General features: G+C 38.4%; 1 protein-coding gene across 1 annotated transcript in view; it reads left to right on the top strand.

Moving 5' to 3' along the window:
* Positions 1-20134, top strand: part of LOC148824105 (E3 ubiquitin-protein ligase rnf213-alpha-like) — a 47214-nt gene that overhangs the window by 1237 nt on the left and 25843 nt on the right. The window contains exons 2-26 of the mRNA XM_088927403.1: positions 1891-2025; positions 3179-3324; positions 3648-4694; positions 5382-5629; positions 6099-6266; positions 6399-6604; positions 6775-7064; positions 7457-7716; positions 8906-9118; positions 9478-9670; positions 9843-9898; positions 10319-10481; positions 10695-10850; positions 11872-11970; positions 12818-12940; positions 13752-13941; positions 14343-14516; positions 14716-14868; positions 15476-16092; positions 16300-16459; positions 16618-16835; positions 17059-17196; positions 17461-17625; positions 18041-19295; positions 19734-19921. Of these exons, the coding sequence (XP_088783529.1) occupies positions 1926-2025; positions 3179-3324; positions 3648-4694; positions 5382-5629; positions 6099-6266; positions 6399-6604; positions 6775-7064; positions 7457-7716; positions 8906-9118; positions 9478-9670; positions 9843-9898; positions 10319-10481; positions 10695-10850; positions 11872-11970; positions 12818-12940; positions 13752-13941; positions 14343-14516; positions 14716-14868; positions 15476-16092; positions 16300-16459; positions 16618-16835; positions 17059-17196; positions 17461-17625; positions 18041-19295; positions 19734-19921 (6726 nt within the window). The 5' untranslated portion in view covers positions 1891-1925. The remainder of the gene's footprint in view (positions 1-1890; positions 2026-3178; positions 3325-3647; positions 4695-5381; positions 5630-6098; positions 6267-6398; positions 6605-6774; positions 7065-7456; positions 7717-8905; positions 9119-9477; positions 9671-9842; positions 9899-10318; positions 10482-10694; positions 10851-11871; positions 11971-12817; positions 12941-13751; positions 13942-14342; positions 14517-14715; positions 14869-15475; positions 16093-16299; positions 16460-16617; positions 16836-17058; positions 17197-17460; positions 17626-18040; positions 19296-19733; positions 19922-20134) is intronic.

The raw sequence follows: 20134 nt of genomic DNA, 5'->3' as shown, positions 1-20134 counted from the left end.
TTATAGACAATATTAATTACTTAATTGAAACCTTAATTGAACGAATACGTTGCTTGATTGGAATATTCGCAATTGTTTTATCTCCTCAGAAGTTCGGGTTTTTATTTTACTCATGAAATGCGGTGGTTAAAAGAGGGCAACATCCCACGTGTTTAAGAGCTGAAAACAGTGTCAGTCAGTTCCCATTAATCCTGCTGTTAAGTCAGTTAGGGGTTCAATTGTATATCTGAGAGCCGGCCGGAACTAAAACCAACTGAACTAAAATCTCCAGGACCAGGATTCGGAAATTCTGGACTAGGTAGTAATATTATTTTTTTTTAAAACCATGGAGTTCAGAATTAGTTGAATAAAAAGAGGAAATGACCGAGCCCTTTGTATAAACAGTACACTTTGCACTTTCTAATTACAGAAAAGTGGTGGTGTAAGCATTGCTGTGTCACAGTGCCAGGACCCTGGGTTCGAGTCCATACCTGGGGTGTTACAGTATACGCGCGTGGTTTGTACAGTACGTGGGTTTTGGATGAGTGCTCTGGTTTACTCCCACGGCTCTAACACATTCACACTGTTAGGTTAATGGGATTCTGGGAAGGCTGGCCCTGGGGTGAGTGTGGGGACTGTATGTCTCTTTTTGTCTTTGTGTGCCCTGCAATGCTCCTTGTGCCCGGTGGTTTCTGGGATAGGCTTCAGCACGCTGTATTAGATAAAGCGGTTTGGAAAATGGATGGATGGAAAAAGGTCCATTCATCATTTGAATAATTTTGATAAAAGTGAGTTTCTCTCACTCTAGGGGTGAGATAAATCTGTGTCTTAAGTGTTTATTACAAGCCATAAACCATATCTTCCTATTGTTCCTTCGGGGGAATGAGCTGCTTTCATTGAATTATACTGAGATTATTATAATTTTGAGTTATTAAACCTGGAATGCTTTGCGTTTTGTACATTTTAATTCACAACAAGCAGATTTGAATGCTTTTGAATGGGGTGTTGCGTCGCTGTGCGTTGGCTGCCAAGAAGGAAATAAAGGTTAATTCCAAGCTGAAAGAAACACAGTTTTGTCTGCCGAGCCTTCTGACTCCTGGCCCAGCAGCTGAAAGTTTATGCTTCTCCTTTCCAAATTTGAAGATTGACAACTTCTGAACAGGGACAGCTTTCGTTTGTATTTTACTGCTCTTCCCATGTTTCCATGTGTTTTATTCCTCCCACCTTCCAAAGACATATTGGATAAATTGACATCTCAATTGTGTGTGTGTCTTGCAATTGTCTGACATCCAGTCCAGAATGTGTTCCTGTATTCCAGCCTGTGCTTCCAAGATAAGCACTGGGTTGCCTTACAAGGAATAAGTGGCTTTCTGATGTTGGATAAATGTATAAAAAATAACATATGCAAGATAATGTCTCGCTGTCTTTGCAGATAAGTGCTATATAGTTATTGCAAAACATTATTTGATTTTTATCATTTTTATTCTCCATGCCAATTTAAACTAAAGTACAAATACGGGTAAATCAAGTAATAAGTTTCATTTGAAACAAATTTTATATTTAAAAAGAACAAATAAAGCAGCATTAATTTTAGTCAGTGCCTTTCTAGTTTAAGTGATTCTCTAGGAAGTCAATTGCTCCATTTTACAACTTGAACTTCTAGAATGTGCCGCCTTCTATTCAGAACTAAAACAGACAATGTGACTTAAGTCGAGCAGCAGGAAAATGTGCGTTTTGTCGTCAATCATTAATTATGCCTCTTGCAAGTACAGTTAGCAGCTTTTTCTTGGCAACATCCTGTAAAAGGAGAATAGAAAGTGAAAGAATTTGCAGTGAGACATATGACCTTATGAGTCAGCCTTTTCCTTTAAACAAAACTGCAGCTAGAAGATCCCTTCCTTTTCCTCCCAGACTCTGATTCGAGACTGTTGGACTGAAATTGGAACATGAAGTGCTCAGACTGTGGACATGTAGCAGCGGAGCAAAATGCTAAATTCTGCAGTGAATGCGGGAAGAAACTTTCACAATCTCAAGCTCCCAGCCAAGGTTAGTACAGTGCTTTCCTACTTCTTTTCTCCTTCTTTCTTACAAAACCTTCGGCTTCAGTGTTCTGGATTGAAAAATATTGATCCGAGAATCTGATCTGAGATAATGTACCAATGTGTTTCTTAAAGCATAATGTTTTATGGCATTTCAGCTGAGCAGCAGTTTTCAAATTTAGAACTTCATACTCCAGCCATATCTCTCAATAGCTTAAATAATGGTGCACAAACCTCAGACCTCAGACCTGGAGGGCCGCAGCATTTTTCTTTCACTTTACTTCTTAACAACCTAATTGAGATATGTCTGGGCTTAACTTGACCAATTTAACACCTGCTAAAGGATGGAAGGGCGGCACACTGGAGCCCAGGGTTCGATCATTATTCTTGAGGCTGAGGTGTTGGCTCATTTGCCTCTAAAATTGCATCTAGAAAGAGTGTTTTGCAAAAGTGACACAGGATATTAAAGCAATGTATACCTGCTGAAATGTAGATATGAATTACTTTTTCAGTGGAAAATAATATTTTTTAAATATTTAATAACTTTATTCTTATTAGTTAATACATTATATAATTTACAGTACATACAGTATAGTAATTTAGAGAATTATACAATGGGATTTTGAACTGAAAATAATTGAAACATCTGCAGATTGTCTATTTTGTAGACATCAAATGCATTGTGAACCATTTACCCTCTTGTTGACAGTGTTTTCCTTACAGTCCCGATGGCGTGGTAGTTAGGGCTCTGGAGTCTGAAAGGTTATGGGTTCAGATCCCAGGTGGAACACTGCTGTAGTAAAAATTGAGCATCATGCTTCTCCCATGTTGCTAAAGTAAATTAGTTACGGCAGATATAATGTATAGCAATTCCCAAAGTATACTTGGTTGTCCACATACTGTATATGTGTATTGTTTTTTTGTGTTTAGACATATGTTACTTGTTGTATATGGGGTTCTAGTAATAAAGTTCTCCAAGGTGGGTAGGTAGAGCAGTGCATGTAGTAACTTTCCTGCTGCCAGTGCTAAACTTCTCTGAATCTGAAAGGACAGCTGTATTTACGATGTGAGTGAAAACCTGAAAAAAGTCAGCATCCAGGTGGTAGAGAGCTGAGTCGACAAGTGACGCAAATCGAGGCCTGGTGTGTTATTGATTACAGGCAAGACGCCCCCGGTACGGGAAGATCAATTGGAAAGAGGAGATGAGCAGAGGACAGACAGTGAGCCATCATCTGTGGACAGCACAACGATCCAGCACAACGAGCAGAAACGGCACAGTGAGGATGAGGACTACCCAAAGAAGAAGGTGCAGTTATTACTTGGGAGACGTGTATACAGTATATATTTCTTTTGAAAGGAAAATGTATTCTTTAACCTTTGATTTTAGCAATCTTCGCAAATTTTCCCATATGTTTAGCACAGGATTTTAAGTAATAACTGACTGTTTTTAAGTTGCACCTCTTGGGTTTTAATAGTCCAAGCAGACTATTTGTTCTTTTTTCACTGTTTGTTCTTTTGCACAGTGTGCATGGTCATGTATACCCTGATTGTACTGGGGTAAAGATCATTGTGAGCTTTTAGCCCTTGTTAATACAAGTGTAATTTTTTAATAATATTTTCTTCATATAGAGGAAAAAAAAGAAGGATAAAAGGAAGAAAAGCAAACAGTCTTCCTCTCTGGAGTCTGAGGAAATGGCGACGGAGCTTTCTGACATCTCCTTGACTGACAAGCCCACCTCAGCAGTCGAAGAGGAAGCAGTGCCCTCTGACTACGAGGATGAGTCTGGTGCAATGGATGACACTGCTGCTTTGATACAGGAAGCAGGCAGATCTACTCAACCTGTAAACACCAACACGGCTTCTCAGGAGCCTTGCCCAGGCAGTCCTGCACAGGTTCAGAAAACCAGAAAGATGTCTGACTCTGCACCCTTTGAAAAAGCTACACGGGAGACTGTGAAGACCAACATGCCACCTCGCGTGCCGGCTGGAAGCACTGAAACGAGCGCAGAAGGCAGGGACTCCTCTTTTATTCCATCTCAGGAGCAAACAGGAAGTGTTGTACCCAGCACAGAAGGCAGCAGCTCCTCTCGCTGTAGCCATCACTCCACACAAGAGGCTTCTGCGTCTTTTCCAGGGGCCGTGCAGAAGCCAGCGGAGCCTGAGAGACGGAAAAACCCTGAGTTTGAGCAGCACACAGAAAGCAGCAACTCCTCTCTCATTCCACCTCAAGCGCAGACTGGAAGCACTGAACAGAGCAGAGAAGGCAGCAACTCCTCTCCTACTCCACATCGCGTGCAAACTGGAAGTGCACAACGGAGCACAGAAGGCGGCAGCTCCTCTCACTGTAGCCGTAATGCCACACGAGAGGCTTCTGCGTCTTCTCCAGGGGCAGAGCCGAAGCCAGCCGAGCCTGCGAGACAGCAAGACCTTGAGCAAAAACCTCGAGCTGCAGGCAAACCTAAACAACCGCAGACGAAGGCCACGGATAACAAAAGTGTCAAGAGCGGAAAGGACACGGCAAACGTGCAGCAGACAAAACTTGTTCAGAATGCTGCCGTGGAGCAAACAAGACAGACAGCAGAGCGTTCAAAAAATGATGCACTGCAAAACCAAAAAATAAATACCACAACTTCTGCTAATAAAGGAAAGGCCCATGCTTCACAGAATAAGGCGAAGGTAATATAACTTTTTTTTCAAGAAAAGATGCAGAATATTTTTTTGTCTTGTTTTTAAGCTCTATTTTATCCCAAATATAAGAGAGGACACTATCAAAAAGTGGAAAGTAAGGAAAGATCACTTTATTGGCCCTATACAATTTCTTGTATTAGGTATTTGCCTTTTCGCATACCCCAGCTTGCTCTCCATGAGACACACAGACAGGGAGAGGAGCTTGGGATCAGAGCGCAGAGTCAGCCATTTATACAGCACCCCTGGAGCAGCTGGGGTGAAGGGCCTTGTTCAGGGGCCCAACAGAGTAGGATTCCTCTGCTGGCTGCGGGATACGAACCGGTACCCTTCCAGCCACAGGCGCAGATCCTTAGCCACAGAGCCACCGCACTGCTCTGGTAAAAGTGTCACATTTATTAATATGGAATTTTAGAAAGCCCTGGATTAATTGATTTAAAATTGATTATTTAAAAAAAAAACAATAAACAATTATCTCTCAAGGTGACTTGTTACTTGTTCTATAATTCTCTTCCCCAAATCCAAAAACAAAAGCAGGACTGTCAGTAATCCTTGCTGGCACACCTGCAATTCTGAAGCCTTTTCACTTCCTTGTTTGGGAAATAAGATATTCAGTTATGCCTTTGTACTTGCTGCTTTATAATGAATTGTTTTTGGTTGTCTGGTTTTTGAACACAGGCAGACGAGAGCGTATCCCATGGAAATAAGAGTCTAAAAAAGGAAGAATTGGTGGAAAACTCCTTGAAATCTCGAGGTGAACAAATTGAGAGCATGGAAGTGCAGCAGTCATCCAGCAGCACTGATTCAACTCCTACTTCTTCGGGAATCTCGGAGCAAAAGGACTCAACCCACGAGCAAAGTGAGAATGATGATTTTAAAGTGGTAACCCGGAAAAAGAAGAACAAGGAAGTGGATCCACCTAAGAAGTATGTATTATGATATAGTTATGCAATTGTGTCTTGATTTTAATCTCTTTCTCTCTTAGAGTTACAGTAATCCAGGTAGTGCCTTATCACAAAGCATTCAGAATTAAAAATAATTTGTTTGCATTAATTGTTCTTGATTTTCTATGAAAGCATTTATTTTTACATTTTTTATACAGATTTTGCTGTCTTGGGAATGTCTTGGAATGACGCTGTCGAATGTTTCCGCTGTGAGGCAGCAATGCTATTTACATTCATAATGTAAATTGCAAACTGTTTTCCTTTACAAAAGGAAAATGTTTGTTATGATTTTTAAATAACCTTTCTTAACAAGGGGCAAATTATTTATTTGGTTTTCATGTATAAAGTTTGATTTTGGACACTTGTAGTTTCATCATCCGACTTTTATAATTCTTGTGGATGAACTGAAAGTTACACTGAATTTCTCCTTTTTTATTTAACCATTTTGCAGCTTAGAGCCTTCACAGCTTATTCCTGCTGCTGACAGACTCACCATTTGCTTCCATGCTGTCCTCTCTAAGGATTTTAAACTAAACCCACAACAGGATTTAGTTTATTTGCGAGCTGGAGAACGGATTGGTTCATGGGACAAGGATACAGTTAAAATGGATGTTACTCGGTAAGCATGCGTATTTTTAAATGTACTACATGAACAACCTATTGGAAAAATCTGTGTTAAAATAACAACTAAATCCTTGGATTAAACAAACGAGCTTTGTATTAAGTCAGCCATTTGTATTTTGTTTTACAGGAATTTAGGGGAACATGGGTTTCTTGTTGAAGGCCGGCTAGTAACATCCAAAAAATATGCATCTGTCTCTATACCATATAAATATGTTGTATACAAATCCAAAGGAAAAAAGTATGAGATGGAGTTTGAGCACATTTATAAACTGGATACGCAGACTTATGTTAACAGATGCTTATTCATCAAGCCACATCTTTTAAGTGAACAAGGTACAACAAGATATATTCCCTGTTTGTCTGGACAGAAATCTGACAAATATTAGATGCCTTCTGCCTAGTTAAGTAGTTTCTGATAAAAGAAAATACGTATTTCATGTAAATATTCAATAAAATGTTAAAGTGGCGCAATATACCATTCCTCTTTTTCTTGTGCTTTTTAGGAGAGTGGCATCAATATGATGACATAATCTGTGTTGAGCCTTCTAAAGGTGTGATAGCACGTATTAAAAGCCTGGTCTGGTTTGAAGAAAAGAATAAAGTTGTGAAAGGAAGACAGATTGCTGGCAAGTTCATGCTGGAAACAATCTTTGAACCTCTCCAGCTCTGGGGTGACATTAATTGGAAAAGTTGTTTCACCCAACTTAATCAGTTTTATGAGACATACAAGGACCCATTTGTGTATGAAGACACCCAGAAGAGGTGGTCCTCTCTGGAGTATGGGGAGAAAGAGGTAAATCATTTTTAGGCTAAAGTGTATTTTTAATAGAAGGGTTCCAGTTGTACTGGCCTCCTACTGATTAAGTAATAGGTTGATATCTATTATGGCAGATCGTGTGTCTGAACCTGTTTAAGAGACAAGTTAATATTTTTTCCATGCCATTGGTAAGGTTCAAAATGGAAGCACTAGTTACTTCATTTTAAACCATAATTAAAAGCAGAACAAATATCCATATTATAAAATAGGAAATACAGAAAAAAAACATTCATTGTCTTGGAAGCAAATGAGGTTCAGATTTGCTGTGTATTTTTGTTTTCTTCTTGTTACTTGTTACTTGATCTCTTTACATGATTCGCAATAAATCAGTCATTGGGTGTAACATGTAATGTTGTTTTTTCTTTCAGGTGAAAAGCCTCTTAAAAGAGTTCATGATTGAAAGCATTGTTCCTCAGTTGCAAAAAAATAGCGAATTGAGTCATGGTTTGATCAAAGACCCTTTAAAGGCTGGTGTAATTATGCTGGTCATTTGGACCAAATACCATATCTCTCTGGAAACTGGGGAGATGTCAAGGTTATGTAATCTTTTGTGCTTGCCGAACAAAACAAAAGAAGAATTCATTTTGTACTGGACAGACTTCATACAGAGTATAAAGAATGAACAATGGTGAGTAATATAGTGATGTTTTAAAAACTAGATTGATAGCTACATTGACAATTTCTTTGATCTGCAGAGAGAACAACCAGTTATGTTTGCATAAACAGTCTCGGGACTGCATTAGAATGTGCAATATTATGTTGAGTGTTATACTGTTCTTCTAGGATTCTTTGAGGAATCGGATTTATTGTATTACAATGCAATACATCCATCCATCCATGTTCTAACTCCCTTCAAGGCTGTGGGAGAGACAGACTCTATCCTGGCAAGGTGGGGTACATCCAGGATGGGATGCCAGGCCATCTCAGGGCACTTGCAGACATAGACACGCAAACACTCACTAATGCCAATTTTCCCAGAAGTCAGTTTACCTACCAGTATGTCTTTGGACTGTGGAAGGAAAACAGAGCACACAGAAGAAACCCACGTGAACACGGGGAGATTATACAAACTCCATACAGATAGCACCCCAGGTTTGGAATGGAACCCATACTAATCACTGCCTCATTTGTGCCTGCAATGCAATTCATGTGCTTGTTAAAATGTTCATACTGTATCTAGTCAGGGGAAGAATCTAATGGAGATTTCATCCACCATCCATGGATGTTTAGCACCCACCGGGGTGGCACGTCAGTCATCATGTCTCAGTAGTACTACCACACATTACACCAGGTGGCGGAGATGAATTTAGTTGGGACACAGCAATTAAAGCATAATGATCTATTGGTCTGTGAACTCAGTTAAATGTCTCATCCTTAGGATGGTACCTCCTACAGCATCTATCCCTTGGTAATCTGATGAGAACATTTGATTAGAATTTTTAGTCCAGAGGAAAAAATGCCACCAACTGGTCCACCAGCACCACTTACTGTACAGTACAGCAGTAATTGGTTTGTCAAGCCTAATTTCTTAAAAGCTTCTCACACTTATACTGACCATGCCCAGCTTTCCTTAGCTTCTCAGATCTGATGCGATCAGGCTAGAGGATGGTAACACTGCTGGACTTTCCTATATTGAAGGAATTATTATTATTATTATTATTATTATTATTATTATTATTGTTACAAGAGGGTTCTAGTACTACAGTATATTAGATAATAACAGATGAGTGAAAATCAAAACTTGTAAGTTAGGGAAAACAATGTATAATCACTAGGACACAGCTGATTGGGTTAACTCCCTTTATTTTATCTTTCAGCATCTTGGATTCTGTGAGGATGTTTTGTCAGGCAGGAGTAAATTCCAAACTAGTCAAGTGGGTTTTGATAATTCCTCTACTACACTTATTGAGAAGCGACAGTCAACCATTTGAGTCTTTGCCAGTGAACGCAAGCTCAAAATGTACTATGTCCTGGGTTGGGCTTGAAGGAATCAAGTTAATGGAGTTTGCGTCAAGCTCACAAGACCGAAGGTATGCCTATCATAGAATAGACAATTGGTGCAGAAACATATTCTTAGATGTATTTCCTATGGCTAAAGTATAATTAGGTCTTTTGGATTATTCTTTCATTTCAAAATATTAATGAAACTGTAACTTTATGGGTACTGAATATCAATACTTATCTCATTCTGTATTCATGGTTTAAGGAAAATAAAGTATGGTGATTCTGGAAATCAAATGTTTTGGTGTAATTTTGATTAATTGATCTTTCAAACCTTATTGTGACACACTGGAGTGACTGCAAGGCTTAGTGCATGTGATGCTGTATATGGTTAACAAAACTGCACTGTGTAAGAACTTCTTAATCACCCATGAATGCCTTTTTAAAGGGCTATAATGAAGGTGATGACAGCAAATAAACACCTAGTTGAAGTGGACCGTCTAGTGTCTCGCTCATGGATGTGCTTGTTGAATTTGGAAGACTTGGCTGAGTATAGTTCTTCTGTACCAGTTGATCTCTTGGACATTTTGCACGGATTTATGTTCAAATTAAAACAAGAAATTTCCTACTCTAACTATGAGGTTAGTTGTTATTTTTCTCTTTCAATTTTTCATCTGATGTCAATCATCATTCAAGACACTTACAGATCTGCTCTTTGCTGCACTTTGCATTCACGTGCAATGGATGATAGTATTTGAGATACATAATGTCAATTACAGCTGTACTCATGTTAAATATCAGTCACTTTTGCAGGTTGTACAGCAACTATTATCCCACCTCTTCAGTAAAGCCAGTGAGCAACAGTACAGGTATGAACTTAAGCTCGATATTGTAGGTTTGGACTGCATAATTTTGATATTTATTTTGTAATCTGAACTGCAATGCCAATTAATTAAAAAATAATTTATTTAAAAAAGTATAGGTTGTTGCTTTGGAAACTACATTATAGTAACTGAATTTAGTCTGAGGAATAAAGCTGTAGAAAAATAGAAATTGAGGAAATTAAAATTAATTTTCCTTTAAAAGTAATGTATATTATTTACTGACTGTAATACACATTATTATAAACAGATTACAGTGACAAACCATCATTTTTTGTATAATGATCTGTCATCATGATTAAGAATTTTGGTCAGTTTTTGAAAGAATGCCACTAGTTTTTGATGCACAGTCGTATGTCCTCAGTTTGTTGAGATGTTAGCAACTGAGCAACATTTCTTCTTTTACAGTTGTGACAGTGACAGTTATGGAGAGACTTGCTTCAAAACAACTGTGAAGCTTTTGGAAAACATCTGCAATTTAACAAAAGAACAGAGGTTTTATGAGATTCCCATCAGCTGCATGAACCTAGTCATTGTGATGGCTGAATTTGCTGGACTTTTTCCTCCTGTGGTATGTATGAAATTGTGCGCATGCATTTACTTTTTAAAGTTCTTTGAACAAAATGCTTGTTTTAATATTTCAGCTGCAATGAATGATCTATAACGTGGCACACAGATTCCCATTCTTTTTTTAAGAGAAATAGCTTTGCACTGCCCTTTAATTGATCAAAAAGTTATTGTATGTGATAATGTGTATATAAATATTTCTTTACTTATGTCGTAGACAATGGAAAGTGGTGACACTGAGTTGGAATGTAGAAATAATGAGGTGTTACAGGAGACACTGCAAATTATTAGAAATTGGATAAAAAGCACATTCCGTAACAAACTGCTGAATGGCACTTACTACATTGATTTCTCTTCTAACAATGAAATAGAGGTAAGATTTGCTGATGTGTACGATGTTGGCTGAGCTAGTTTCTGAAATCTGGGTGGCATCAGCAGGGGCATGATGCCTAATATTTTTAGGACTGCAGGGTCCTGGGTTCCAACCTTAAGGTTCTGTCTGTGTGGAGTTTGCATGTTCCTCTTGCACCTTCTTTTTATAAATCATCCAACACTGACATTCAAAAATGTGAATTAAGTATAGCAACACAGAACGTTAAATCATCTTAAAGGCAACACTGCTGCTCTACCTATTGAGCTGCTCCAGGTAATCCAGCTGTATAAATGGGGACTAAATCTTGTAGAGAGAATTGGAGGTTTAAAATCATTTTGAATAAAACCATCACCAAATTCGATAAGACAAATATTTTTTATGGTTCTTGAGAAAATATTAATGTCATTAAAAACTTTGTAAATCATTTTCTAATTAAAATGTAAAAACAAAAATTCATAAGAATGTATAAAACGTTTTCTTAAAACATTTCAGAGCCCATAGAATAAACCATTAAATACATATCCTTATCCCACTTCCCAGTGTAACAGTGGTAGAGTGTAATACTGTAAGTGCTGTGTGCAGCATTTTAAGACTGCATCTCAGAAAACCTTTTCATCTTCTGGGCCTTGGACAAAGGTTTAAAAACATAGGAATGATGTCATGTGACTAAAATCATGGGAATGATGACTAATTCTGACCTTTTGTTAGAAATTGTGCCCTTAAATATGAAGAAGGTAAATTACATGGGATATTAATAATGCAAGAAAATTAAGTGGCAAGTGTTGTTATTAAAAGTTCAGTAGTTCTCAGCAACACTTTGGGCTCATTGAACTGATGTTTGGCATCATGTTTGGTTATTTGTGATTGCAGAATGGATCATCTTGGGTTTATAGTGCCCTTCATTACTTAGATAAAGTTTAGGTGTTGTGCAGTTCACTTTCAACTTTATATTTTGTATGTTTTACGATGAAAAAAAATTACAGAAATACCTTTTTTTTTCTTCAAAAATGAATTAATTTAGGCATGGAACATTTCAATGTCCCTGACATTTGGAAGTAAAGAATTCACCAGTTTCTGGAGGGATACTCTTCGGAATGATTTTGAAGGAAAACTTAAACAGGTAAAAAAAAGTCAATTTGCAGTGTGGCTTCTAAATAGATGTTTTTGCAAAAGCGATTGTTTAGATAATTATTCTAAAACAAAGAATAACAATGGTAAATACAGTATGCAATGTGGAATACTACTAAAACTCCAGCCTGTTCAGCAACTTCCTCATATCACTACAGGGGAGGGAGAATCAAACCCATTTCCCCTGAAACATGCATGCTTGAGCCATGTGCCATTTTTTTGCACTGCCAGCCTCTTTGGATCTACTGTATAGTAGAGAAAGGATCAGACATGAGTTACATTTGTCCCTGATAATACTTCATCCTCACAGCACTTATCGTTCCACAAGCTGAAGATCCTGTGACTACTGTACCTACCAGACCCTGCTTGTTCTTGGACAGCTGCATGCTGCTTAGAATCTCCTGTTCAAGGCAGGCTAATGACACTGAGAGACTCAACAGGCAGTTTTACTGGTCGAGTCCCAAATTATTATGCATCTAAAATGAATTTGATCACCTATTCAGTTCAAGAAGTATTCAATTCTCTGTGCATAGACCTAAATCCTGTATTCCATTAATACAGATGGTATATACTGTAGGAATAACAGTCCAAAGGGAAAACTAGACCTGGAGTGAGTGTGTGTGTTTGTATCCGTGTGTGCCCTGTGATGGACTGGCGTCTCATCCAGGGAGTATCCTGCCTTATGTAGGTTCCTTGCCTAGACTCCAGCTCTCCCGTGACCCTGCATTGTATTGGTTAGATGATACATAATAATCAAATACATGGATGCGTTTGATTACGTACGGTATGCCTTTTCGTAAATATTGTTTTGTTTTGCTGTTTTTGTTGTTGTTTGTTAGGAGCCTCCAATGAATCAGATTGAAATTTACTGCAGTAAAAATGAAGAGATGAGCAATACTCATCCGCACATATCTCGATGCCTTGAAAAATGTGCCCTGGAATCTGTCAATTCTATTTGCCAGGTATACATCTTTGTTTTCTGTCCATAATTGCTTGAACCGTTACAGATTTTAAATCTTATTCATCCTTTTTTACTGTATTGTAACATATCTGTAAGTATAAGTGGCTAAATATTCTTTGCTTTAAATTGATTTTGGGTTACAAATCTCAGATATAGTAGTTGAAGAATTAAAGTTTATCTAAAAATAAGTGAATTATAAAATATTGGTTAGGCAGCAGTCTAAGGCCTGGTTTCTACTTCAGATTCCAGCAATATATATTCCAGTCTGACTCTATGTGGTATGCCACATAGAACTTAACTTAAGTTGGGTTCCTTTTTGAAAATTTTCCACCCTTTCTCATGTCTCTTTTTTGTTAACAACGTTAACAACATGCCCCCCAGACAGTGTAGAACACAAATATGTCTGCAACACCATTTTTTCAATGCATGGTTACATGCATAAGTTGAGACTCAAGTTAAATGGCTGTAGTACATATCTTTTTCAAATTGCTTTTATTGTGGATCATGATAAGTTCAAAATTTACGTGTAAGATAATATTTAATATACAGTAGACAAGTGAAGGGTTTTACATGCAGGTAGTAAAAGCATAAATTGTAAAATGGGAAAACAGTAAGTTACAAGATGCTACTTATGGAAGAGACGTACTTGTTCATGATGACACATCATTTAAATCTTCTAGAATAGTGGGGTCACAGGGAAGAAAGCAAACTAAGGGGTTAAAAGCAGTTCCAGAACTGTAGGCGTAACTTAGTGAAATGCTTTTCTTAATATGCTGAGAAGTTGATATGCCAAAAAACATTTTAATTACCAGGAAAAATCAGAAGGGCGTCTCTTCGAAAAGTTGAAAAGACATGATTTTAGGAAGTTTGGAAAGCTGGTGTCCACAATCATCGAGAAGTCCTGGCCGAGAGACTCAAGGGGACAGTATCGTCAGGGTGATGAGGTCATTGTCGAGCACTTGCTCAACTGGTCTGCAGCCAAGAACATCTTCCAGTTACAAGGTGCTTACGGGACAATTCACAACAGCATCAATTTAATGATTTTTGAGTTAGAAAACTTGAAAACATTGATCACTTTAAAAACATTCTCTGGGTTCGGGTGCAGTTCCAGGTTCTCTTGGTATCATTTTGCCACCTTTTTAAAAGAAAAATCTTGACTACTGACCATTATTTTACTTTTCTTATATTCTCAGTGAAGTGGAAAAATAGCAGTAATAAAAATTAAAAAACAGCAATAGCAATAAACAACAAATTTAATTGTCTAAATCTAAGTACACTTTCTAGAGAAGAAGCTACTGTATGACTGTGTTTTATGAGAATTCCATTGTTGTTGTTCCATTGAAATTTTTAATCACAGTCTATGATCGCTAATTAGTTTTATTTTTTTCCCTCATTCTTTACAGGTGCAGATGGGAAACTGGTTGATCAGCTTACAGATGATGCAAAAGAGCTGATTGCTATTGCAAGCTCAGCTTTCATAGCCATTACAAACCAGTTCATCAGAGGAGACATCCAAATAAAGATTCTGAAATGCATCTTTCTAAAGAAAACCAGTTTTATTGAATTACTGAAAATAGGTAAGTTATGTAGTGAATTGACTCTATTTCCAGCTTAAAATAAAAGATTTATGTTTGAAATATTCATTTTTTAACAAATGTGTTGTAATTCCATCTGTGTATTTGTTTTATGCACTGAACCTCATTGACTGCAACAAGAGTTTACAGTGGCAAATGTTAAAGTATGGAACTCCATAAAAAGGATTGTTTGGTTTTGCAGAAGGCCTCTCTGACTGTGAGCAGTGTAAGGACACTGGGGCCATGAAGAGATTGCTGCAGTGGCGGGAAGCTGAGGTGAAGTCTGTTATGCATGAAAAGAAGCTTGTAGGAAGTCTTCTCGCAATGTGCCGGAAAATCAATGAATATGTAAAAGGTGTGTATGCTCAAAAGAAAACTGATATTCCAAAAAAGCATTTTTGAAAAACAAATCACCTTGAGTTTTCTAAATGCTCAGAATTGTCAAGCTTTAATTTTTAGTAGCCCTTTGTCAGTTGCACATCAAAATCTCTATGCAAAATCAATCCAGATATTTGACATTCTCTAATACGTTATTAAAGAGTAGCATTTCAGAATATTTCTTAAATCTACAGTATGCTAATGTGCATTTGAACCAAAGGCTTGGTAACTGATATTGAATAGTTATTTAAGAAATAAGTATTACAATGAAATATCAATAAAAGAGAAGATGTAAAAAGAGATTGTACTACTCAAACTGTTTTTGCTATAATTCCAGACTGCTAAAATATGCTGAATAATTCTGGCATGAGAGTTGGTAAATTGTGATTTTTATACATTCTTGAAGTAGTACTCATTGGAAGCTTTATGAAGTTGTAAGTTTTTAATAAAACATTTTTATAATATCATATACTACAGTCAAAAGGTGGGGTGTGAATTAGAAATATCTTTAAGATGTTTGCCATATTGAAAAGGCATGTACAGAACATGACCAAGACATTTATCTCATTCTGTATGTATTACAGTTAATTTGGAGGAGCTGGAATCAAAGTGCCAAAGCAACATAGAGGTGAAGAACTTGGGTGAGTTCATGGTTGTACACAGACTGGAAGAAATATCTTCTGAAGAGGCGGGGCTGGTCACATATTTTCATCTTGACGAAGAGACCAGACAGATGGCTGAAACACTGCACACTTTGAAAGACAGCTACATCTTTGAAATGTGCTGGGAGAATCAAGCAAAAGAACTGGCTGCAGGGGATCTTAATGAAGATGAGGAGACAGAACCAGAGCTTGTTTGCCTGACGACGCCTGATGTGATCAATGAGGAGATATTTGAGCCATGTTATGAAATGTATCGTGACATCTATTCAAAACTTAAGAAAGGTATACTGACATTGGAGGAGGTGGATAATGTTTTTGAAGTTTACAAAAACCGCTATGTAGAACTGGAGAAAGAGCTCCAGAATATGTGCAAGGTTAACCCATCTGATGACAGAAGATGGATAACAATCAGGATCCAGCAGATCCAGCAGTATCATGAGCTCCACCTGGCTGTAGAATCTGCTCAGGTCATTATGGATGTGAAGAACACACTCCAGCTTAATGGGGATTTCCATGTTCTGCAGACATTATTAAGTGTAGTAAGTGCTCAATCTTTTCTTCTTTCACTTTAATTTCAACATGATGAGCCTTAATTGTATGTGCCTTACTTTTTAACTTAATAATTTACATCCACATTATCCAACATTTTGTTGTGTTTTGTGGAACAGGTCTAACTAATTGGTAGTCATCCAGCTGCCTTGCAAGACAAGTTTAATGCATTATTGTATTTTCAATGATACTTTCAGACACAGGAGGATTTTAAAAGAGAGAGTATGGACCGCATTGATAATGACTTAATCCAGGCTAAGAAGATTCTCGTGGATATCACAGAAGACCGCAGGAAATGCCTTTTGGAGCTTGGTTTAAGGAGAAACTTTGTCTTTTGGGTAAAAGGAGCTCTTGAAGGTGGGCTATTTCAGAATGTGCACTTATTAAAGAAAAACAGTATTTTGGTTATTTGTACATGCATACCATTTATTTAAAATTGTTTTGGTTATGGGTTGCTCTTTGTGGATTTTATTTCTTGAATTTATGTTGTTAATTTTGTTTTGTTTCAATTGTAGATATCAATGAACTGAAGGTATTTGTTGACCTGGCATCTATATCTGCGGGGGAGAATGACCTGGATGTGGATCGTGTGGCTTGTTTCCATGATGCTGTCCTGGGATACTCCTCCATGTTGTATGACTTGAAGCCAGATACTGGTTTCAGTGCTTTTAAGGATGCATTAAAGAAATTGTGGAAGGCATTTGATAATGATCCTAACCTTCCAAAGAAACTGGTAAGATATTCATCCTCTGAAACAACATAAGGGGTTTTGTACTGCCATGTTAAAGGTTGTTAATGGAGATTTAACTACATAGCTCAAAAGAAGTAGTCCAGAGAACTTAAACAGATCATAGCTCTTCATAACAAGTATAGACATCCATGTTTGCTACTATGGAACAGGCAAAGAGGGTAGATTGACAAAGCAATTAAGATTGTGGTTCTCTCTCTGGTTTCAGTGTGACACAGCACGCCACCTGGAGTGGCTGAAAACGGTGAAGGACAGCCATGGCTCTGTGGAACTGTCCTCACTCTCTCTGGCTTCAGCCATTAACCAGAAAGGCATCTATATCATCAGCTCGCAATACCAGAAGAAGGTTTGTGATGAGGAACAAATATGTTTTTTAACGAAGAATACAAGTTATTTGGCAAATGGGTGACCTGAAATGATGCGTTGCTAGTTTTTAGGATGAAACTCGTGCACTTCTTCAGCATGATGCGTTTATGTGTTCTGAGACAGTAGTCTGTTAGCCTTGAACGGAGCTTTTTATCCCACCAAGCATGATTATGACAGTATACAAAAAAATCTTGAACCATTTGATTATGAAGCTGATGCTAGCTTCTCTCACTGTGTCCATCAGGTGAATCTAGACACCGCTCTCAAATTGAGGATTCCTGAGGAGCATGAGGATGGCCAGGACATGCGCTGCTATTCCCTGGAAGACCTGAAGGAGCTGCAGAACAAGCTGATGCTGATGTCGGGGAAAGGAGAGCAGGGGCAGTGTGAAGTGGAGCGCTTTGCAGAGGTGAACCTAGCATTCCTTAGGCAACTGCTAACGACTTCCACTGTTGTCTTTCTCAGGGCCTGTATCAGTGCAGGTCAGGTACAAATAGACCCTCTGAGAAGTCAGATTTTGATCCTGTAACACTTGTAATGTCACATTGTCTGCTGTCTGCAGAAAAGTGCACTGGTGTCACTTTCTAATTAAATAACTGTTAAAGTCACCATCAAATTATAGACAAGTAATTTTTGAAGGGTATTTTAATCAAGGTTACGGTCTTCATTTATTTTGAATGAAGAGTTAATATCACACAACCCAATTTTGCAAACTGGAAGTTTTGATCTGATCGATATCAGGGAAATGTGGTATTATGTTTGTACCATTAATCTCTGGTTAAATTACTATTAGACAATTATGAAATGTTCCTTTGTCACTCCAGGTTTTTTCCAGTGTTCAGAGACTTGCTATATCATTTATTGATCTACATGCTGCTGGGAACATGCTCTTCAGAGACTGGGAAGCTAATATTAACTGCAGTGAGCACAGTGAAGCAAGTATCATCATTGACTTCAACCTTGAAAATACAATTGGGGAGATAATGTTCTCTGGATCAGTGGTAGAGGAGCTTCCAGATCTCTGCAAGAAAATGGAAAAATGCTTGAAGTTCTGGAAAGAGTTCATGGATAGGAAGAGATCCCAACATTACTTCCTCAACTACTACACTGCAGAGCAGATTGTCTATTTGTGCAAAAAACTGACTCCAGACAAACAAGACAGTCTTGAAGACCAAGTTCTAATGTTGCTTTCCTTCATTAAACCCAATTGCACAGTCAGTGATATAAGGGGATGCTGGCACAAGTGGCAGTATGATGATCTTAAGGATATCTCTCAGCCAGATGAAGAGATGGACTTTCAGACATTTGTTGACGAAACCAACATGAAAGTGGATATTTTCCTGGGGAGCAAGGACGGTACTTACACCCTTGAAGACCTGCCAGCTTTACTGCACAGTGCCAAGGGGGCAGAGAAGCTGGATCTGGTGTGGAACTTTTACATGAGAGACATGAAGCATTTTCTGCCCAATTGTATAGGCATCGGAACACTTGGGAAGCTGCTGGAAATTCTAGCTACCAATGAAGACAAAGAGAAGAAGACTGTCCAAAGGAATTTGCCAAATGGCCTGCAGCAGGGGTGCCCAAACCTCATAATTTGCCCACATGATGAAATTTTGACATCCTGTATTTGCATCTACATGAGCAGCATGGATGAGGACCTTCCTACCTATGATGAGGTGCTCCTCTGTTCAGCCAGCACCCCGTATGAGCAGGTGGAGATCTTCCTGAGGAGGTGCCTGACAGAAGGTTATCGGGGAAAGAAGATTTATACCATGTTGTACGCAGATGAACTGAGCTATGACGTTAGCTACAGATTTGAGCAGTTATTTCAGAGGCTGAAGATGCAGTGCAGGGGGGATTACAGGCTGGTGATCATCTGCAACTCTGACAGGGAGCACTTTTACATTCCCTCAGCCTTCAGCCAGCACAAGGTGCACATGATCCCCCATGAGCATCTGGACAAAGTTCAGGCCTACCTCTCCAGGCACTACACTGTTTCCACAGAGGTGCCAACTGCAGCGTCGGTTTTTAAGGACAGAATGTTCGTAGGAATTGTGTCCTCCAAAAGGGCTGGAGTTGGTAAGTACAGCAGATCAATGTCAGTTTTTTTTCTGATAAAACTATATTGAGAGAATGCTTTACCACCATTCTTTACTTTTCCTGTAACATTTTAAGAACATAAGCAGAGGGAACAGAATGAGAAGAGGAGCAGATTCGTCCCATCCAGGTCGTTTAGCTTTTCAGTAGCCAGGTTGTTTATCGTGTACTCCCACATCCATTCGTCATTAAGAGTTCATCCTGTTCTAAGTTTTATATAGTATGTGTCCCTATATTTTCCAATTATGTCCTCAGGTTCATGTTTCAATGTTGGAACATGAAAACTGTAGTGTATTACATGTCATATTTAGAAAATACAGTATGTTCATTTTAGTAATAGTAATATCTTCATGTATCTGCTATCTTGTATATTATTACTATCAACAATGCCTATTTCAAAACCGTGCTACCTGTTTTTAGGCAAATCCCTGTATATCCGGAGGTTGCAAGAAAAACTGAAACAAAGCACAAGAGATAAGAGTGCATTGCTGAAGTGTATTCGCCTAATTGAGCCAAGAGTCAATGAAAATGCCATCCTTCAGTCCTTGTTGAACACACCCAAGAAGAAACATCAGCTAACAATCTTTCATTTTGATATCACATCTTCAGTAAGTACTGTATGTTCTCAACTGTCTTAAAATTGTAGAAATGTTTAATTGTCCAAATATGATAGTGTAGTGCTTTCGGGTTCATGTGGGTTTGCGCCCTCGCCGCTGCCGCCTCAGGTCAGCCCCCCACCGCTGGGGTCTCGAACCCGGGACTACGGCGTCATTCAACAGGGAACCAGCCAGCTGAGCTAAACGGAGATCTCCCATCAGCCC

The sequence above is a fragment of the Atractosteus spatula genome, chromosome 11 (genome assembly GCF_055471065.1).
Source record: "Atractosteus spatula isolate fAtrSpa1 chromosome 11, fAtrSpa1.hap1, whole genome shotgun sequence".
In the NCBI taxonomy this organism is placed as follows: Eukaryota; Metazoa; Chordata; class Actinopteri; order Semionotiformes; family Lepisosteidae; genus Atractosteus; species Atractosteus spatula.
This window is presented reverse-complemented; position numbering and strand designations above follow the sequence as displayed.